This window comes from Pinus tabuliformis, chromosome 4_2 (assembly GCF_031772625.1).
Source record: "Pinus tabuliformis cultivar Carrire ecotype Pingquan chromosome 4_2, CPIR1, whole genome shotgun sequence".
In the NCBI taxonomy this organism is placed as follows: Eukaryota; Viridiplantae; Streptophyta; class Pinopsida; order Pinales; family Pinaceae; genus Pinus; species Pinus tabuliformis.
The window spans coordinates 314,197,953-314,204,431 of NC_142304.1; the positions used below are offsets into that span (position 1 = coordinate 314,197,953).

The following is a 6,479-nucleotide window of genomic DNA, read 5'->3' on the forward strand; positions in this document are numbered from 1 at the left end:
AATGAACTCAATATATTTGTTTTATATTATGAAACAAATGTTGGGATAATATGATTGAAAATATTGAAACAAATGTTGGATAATATGATTGAAAAACACTAGTTTAACATAGTGAAAAAAAAAACAAACATCAGAATTCTAGTAAAAAAATAGACATTTCCACAAAAGAAATATATATATATATATATATTTTAAATACTTTATGTTATTACTATAAATAAAAATATATTTTTTAATTAGTCACTGTAATAAACATTAATATTAATACCATACTAATATCATTGTTAATATTAATATTAATAGTAATGTGAATATTAATATTAATTTTAGTATTAATGTTATTGTTAATATTAACATTATTATTAATATATTAATATTTCTTATAATATTTTAATAATAATAATAATTTCTTTAAATTAATTTTAATATAATAAAAAAATAGACCATTTTTTTTTTTAAATTATAGAAATATTATGTTAAATATTTAATATCATTGTGTTCAATGCAATTTTGAAGCATAAATTTAAAAATACATTTTCTTCCATTAATTCTTTAAAGTAATTAATATGGATAAATTTTTTTGATTGATTAGTATAATAAGTATTAATATTAATACTAATATTAATTTTATTATTAATACTAGTATTAATTTTATTATAAATATTAATATTAATATTAATGTTATTATTAATATAGACAAAGTGTTAATATATTAATATTTTCTATGAGTTTTGATGGTTAGTTTAATTGATTGAGTTTTTCTTATTAAAGCGTATTTTATATTAAAAGATCATGGCTTAACACTTTTGGGGTTAGGCTGTGTGTTAGGCATTGTGGTTGATCTTACACGAGGTGGTCCCTTTGAGTAGATTTGTTTAATAGAAACATTATGTGGACGTCGTGGTCACTGATCTCCTAAGTTGGTGATATATATATATATATATATATATATATATATATATATATATATATTCCCTATTCCATTAAATTATCATTTTAATAATAATAATAATAATCTATTTTTAAATTTTAAATTAATATAATACTCATATTATTATATAGAATTGTAAATATAGTACTCTAACTATTAATATAAATAGGTGTTAGGGTAAAACTTATTTTTTTTTTCCACTGGAAAAATCCGTAATATTTCATTAATATGAAAGATTACATATGTAGATGTTTATCGCATATGCCATCTGTACATTTTACAAAAAATTGCATGAGTATGTTGTTTGGTTATACCGCTCAGATTTATACTGTGTAGGCTGTTGAAAATTTTAATGCCTTTTGGCATCCTTCAGTCTGTTACAAAAAAGGACTATACAAAAAATTTTCATATATAGTGTTGTTGTCATACTGTTGATATAAATTAAGTCGCATGTAGACCCACTGTAGGATATCCCGGGTCTATATATGGACGATGGTAAAATTTTTGTTCCTGTTGGTCCAAAATCTCGGATATCTCCCAATATCCTTGTTCCATCAGCGCGACCTCCTTGGAAAGTTTGTCAGCATCCTGGTTATGTTCCCTGTAGATGTGTGAAACAGTGATATGGTTAAAAGCCTCTTTGAGCTGTAGAACTTCATCAAGAATGACGCTGAGTGTGTGCATGTGACATGTAGAAATATTATTGAACCAATTTATGATAATCTGTGAATCCCCATATATGTTGATGCTAGTGCAGTGATGGCTTAATGCAAAGTGTAGCAGGTGACGCAGAGTAATGAGCTCAGCAAAATTGTTTGTTCCAGCACCCAGTCCCGCTTTAATGTTGTAGGAGTGTTTTTCAGTTAAGTGCAGGATGAAACCACCCCCACAGCTTTGTACATTGGCTGCTCCATCAAAATATGCCCAAGGGGTACCCTGATCAATGATGGGGGGAGGATTTGGCCTGCGGATTTTTGGGGGAGGCGGATCCGGAAGCTCGTTGAATGCAGAGATAATGCCAGCCTCGATAAGAGGCCAGTGGATGGCCTTCTCTTCGAAGATCATTTGGTTCCTTGCTTTCCAAATGGACCAGTTTACTATAATGGGCAAGTTTGCAGCCTTCGAACCCTTGTGTCTTTTGTCCCATTCTATCCAAGCGATTATTAGATCAGTACCACTCCATTCCCCTGTGTAGTGTGTAAACGGTTTTATATTATTCCATACAAGCTGTACAGTATTGCATCGCAGGAATAGGTGCTCTGTAGTTTCAATATCAGCTTTGCACAGAACACATCTCGTCGGTCCATATTGGGCTCGGCGCATAAGATGTTCTCCCGTGGGGATTCTGTTCCTGAGGACACACCATGTAAAGAGTTTCGATCGAGGCGAGGCTGTTAGCTTCCAAATATTCTGCCACCAACTGTCTAAGGTTAGGGTAAAACTTATTGTTTCAAGTCTTCACACATTTTTTTTTTAAATTTATCTTTTTTTAAAGATAAAAAAATTGGTTTCATTCTCACAAGCAAGTAGAATATAAAACTACCATCAAAATGTGACATCACAAAATTAACATTTCAATGTGTTTGTACAAAAAAATGGTGTCAAAAGACTATGAAATAAATGTTGGGACAATGTGATGAAAAACATGAATTTAATGTAGTGACAAAAAAACTGACAACACTATTGTAATAAAGAAAAAAAAGGCATTTATTTTTTATGACCATTACACATCATCATAAAGTCACAATACACAACTAACACCACAATTTGGTTGTGCAAATAAAATGACACAAACATGCAATGGAAAATCCAATTTCATGTCACATTTTCCTTAACAAATATCTTTGTTGTTTTGTGGCACATGGTTGTGTATAAAAATGGTGTGAAATTGTAGTGAATATAAATTCTTGGACAATGTGAAGAAATAAACTAGCACCATATTGTAACAAATGAACTAACGTGACAAACAAACTAGTTTCTTTCATTGTAACATACATGTTTTGATGTCATTATGGTACAAAATTCACCCAATGATTGCCAGATATGGCAATGTGAGAAGCATTGCCTTAATATAACATACAATGCAATATATCTAATGATGCAATCATTGTAACATACATGTTTTGATTTCAATATGGTACAAAAATTCACCCAATGTCACAAAGTGACAAATATTGCCACATATGGCAATGTGACAAACATTGCCTTAATATGACATACATTGCAATATATCTAATGATGCAATCTGAAAAACGTTATCATAATATGACATTACAAAAGTAATAAATAATTTTTCCAACACTGTAACATTTTCCAAGTTTATCCAGCATCACAATGTGATAAACATTGTCCGATGTTGCAATATGACATTACGTTGCAATTTATCCAATGCCGCAATGTCACAAAAGTTGTCGCGTTTTGACAATCTTTGTTACATTGTGACATAAATTCTAAAAAAAATGGACAAAAATTACCAATGTGAGAATGGTCAATAATAGTCACAATGACCAACCATTATGACATGCTTGACCATAATCAATATCATCACATACTCAACATAGTCAGCCATACCAACCACATTCAACTTATCCACCATATAAAATATGACTAACACAACCATATTTATTCATATAATTGATATATACTAATTAACGTCATTTTCATACATTTGTTTGCATATAAAAATTAAAAAATACTACTTATAAACATATATCAACCTTTTTAATAAATAATAAATATAATCATCATAGTAATTAATAAATATAATCCTACTAGAATAAATATAATACTTTAAAATTCCAATTTAAAATAAAATTAAAATATCAAACCAAATCACCAAATTAAGCTGCTTTAGCTACGTGATCCTTTTGAGCAGGGAACCAAATATAATTGAATTTCTATATGGAAAACACATTGATAACAAGAGTGTTGTTTTCCTGCAGTTACATCATTACAAAGAGATGTTTAGCTATACAAATTTTATATTTTATAGATATCTTTTTATTGTCTTTGAATATTAAATGGATTTAATATTTATTAATTTTATTTTTATAATAAAATTAATAAATATTAAAAAAAATTACTAAAATTTCATCTAAACAATTGAACAGTTATACTATTATAAAATTTAGTGTTTGGAAAGGATTTGCATAAATCTCACTTTTTAGTGTTTGGAACGGATTTGCATAAATCTCATTTTTGTGTTTGGAACCGATTTGCTATGAGTCCCACCCTTGTTCTCCATTATTTTAGACTACTGCTGCCTCTCCATTGTCTCTTAGTGTTGGTAGGATCATTACGCCATACTGCAGAACCTCTGCTGTTACCTTCTCCACCTCCACGTCGGGGATCACCATCATCTTCGCTATTTCCGGGTGGGCCTAGACGAAGACGCATGTCATGGCTTTAGCAGGCCGAGTTGAAATTACATTTGTGGAAGTGAGGAAAGGGCAGGCGGTGCAGCACCAGGACAATGGAGATTAGCGGTGATTAGCAGGACGATGGCACCTGCACAAGCCGATGGCACCTCATAGGATAGGAGGTACTTCTCTCTGTTACCTGACATGTCGGGATAGGACCACCTTGGTAACAAGAGCTTGGCCATTGCTACCTGGCTTTATGCTACATTCTCAAACTATTCATAAATCAGGTTAATTCCTCATTCCCATTTGTCTAAGCACCCGTGGCTCATCTAAGATAGGTTAGAAGTTCAAATTCCAGAGTTTGCTCCTCATGTAATGTCGCTGGCATCTCCTTCAGTGCAGTTCATGGAACCGGCCGTACCCACCCACGAGAATTTTGGTGCTGCGCAAGAAGAGGAGCATCCTATGGAAAATAATAAAGGAAGCTTGGTAGGAGTTTCATTTATAGATTTGGAAGAGTACGGGATAACCTGTGGCAGTGAAAGCAATCTCTGTAAGCACTACGTTCATGAATATAACAAATATTTGAATGCTGAAGCAGTGAATTAAATGCATGAATCTCAAAATATTTCCTGTAAAATGACCTTAATATAAAATAATTTGTAATATTTTTGTAGTATTTTGGTGAACGTGTATTGTAGTGTAGGTGATATTATTTGTTGTAAAATGACCTAAATTAAAATAACTTTAATATAAAATAATTTGGGGTGTTTTGGTGACCTTGTATTGTAGCGTAGGTGATATTATTTGTTGTAAAATAACGTAAAATTAAAATAACGTATTTTATTGTGGTGATAGTGTTTTTAGATGATAATATTTCGTAGGTGAACAGATTTTTCTCATTTAATATTGACGTTAGTTCTTATTAAATTTAATTTAATTAAAAAATTAAAAATTTTAGATTAAAAACACAATTTAACCATCATCATCAATTAAATAATCAAATTTAATTAAAAAATTATTTTACATTTAAATTTGGAAAAATTATAATATATTATGGATATAGTATGAAAGCTCATAAATATGTAAATTATAGTTTTTATTAAAAATAATTCAGTTATATAATTAAAAAATGAAGTATTTTAAAAAAAAGAAAAATTATAATATATTAATAAAAACATAATATTAACAATAAAAATATTAATTTATTATTAATTTTTTTAAATAAATATAAACTAATAAAACTTACACATACTATTTCTCAAAAAAATTACCCATACTATTTCTCAGAAAAAAAATTATATTGCTTTATTTAATAAAGAGTATAATGGTTTTTTTTATGAATAATAATAAAAGATATATTATTAATTTTTTGTCCACACTTTATGTTTTATGGTAACATATAGTCATTTACATAGTTATAAATCACTAGTAAACCTTATATAAGTGTATTTTTCTATTTAGTTGGTAGATGTTGTGGCTAAGTTGCCTATGTGGGAAAGTATGCGTGGTACTTTGTTGATGCATAGTAAAAATACTTTCGCAAGAGTAGAGGCCTAGAAAAGGGCTACAAACATATTTAGGATGAACAAATAATTGAGGTGGGGAGATGTAAAGAGGCCTCCTAGGCTCATTTAATGACATCATACGTATGATATTGTAGATTATGTAAATATGTGTGGTAAACACTAAATATATGAAGTAAATGTAAATTTAAGGAGATAAAACTACTCCAACGATACTTTCAATTTATAAATACATATGAAGAATGAATAGTAAAGTGGTTTGTTAACCTTCCCAAAAATATCTTCCACATTATGCGTACATCTTGGTAGTTCTTGGCAAAATGTAGCGTCTTCCTAATTGTGTCTTGAATCCATGCTTCCAACAATGACCTTACGATTTATTCAAAATACTTCCATGCATTTTCTAGTGTGAGCAATTTTAGTTCTTCAACATCTTCTCAATGTTCTTCAATCCATTGAGGATTACATTACTCGGGTTATTTTCTTTTGAAATTATGTTATGAGACCCCTTGTAAGAATTGTAAGTGACATTTAGAGATATAACACAACAATGTTCCTTCCCCTATAAGATTTATATGGATGGAGGTATTTACAACTTTGTAACGTATTCGATAATGAGAGTGCACATGTTTCAAGGCTACAATCCTTTTACAAGGTTTT

The 6,479-nt window shown here is 29.7% G+C and overlaps 1 protein-coding gene across 1 annotated transcript; it reads right to left on the reverse strand.

Moving 5' to 3' along the window:
- Positions 1–1,372: 1,372 nt before the first annotated feature.
- Positions 1,373–4,290, reverse strand: LOC149169233 (uncharacterized). Its single transcript, XM_089425123.1, has 3 exons — positions 4,231–4,290; positions 1,641–2,341; positions 1,373–1,532 (listed from the first exon to the last, which is right to left on the reverse strand). The coding sequence occupies exons 1-3, from the start codon at positions 4,288–4,290 to the stop codon at positions 1,373–1,375; spliced, it is 921 nt and encodes a 306-aa protein (XP_089281249.1).
- Positions 4,291–6,479: the final 2,189 nt, after the last annotated feature.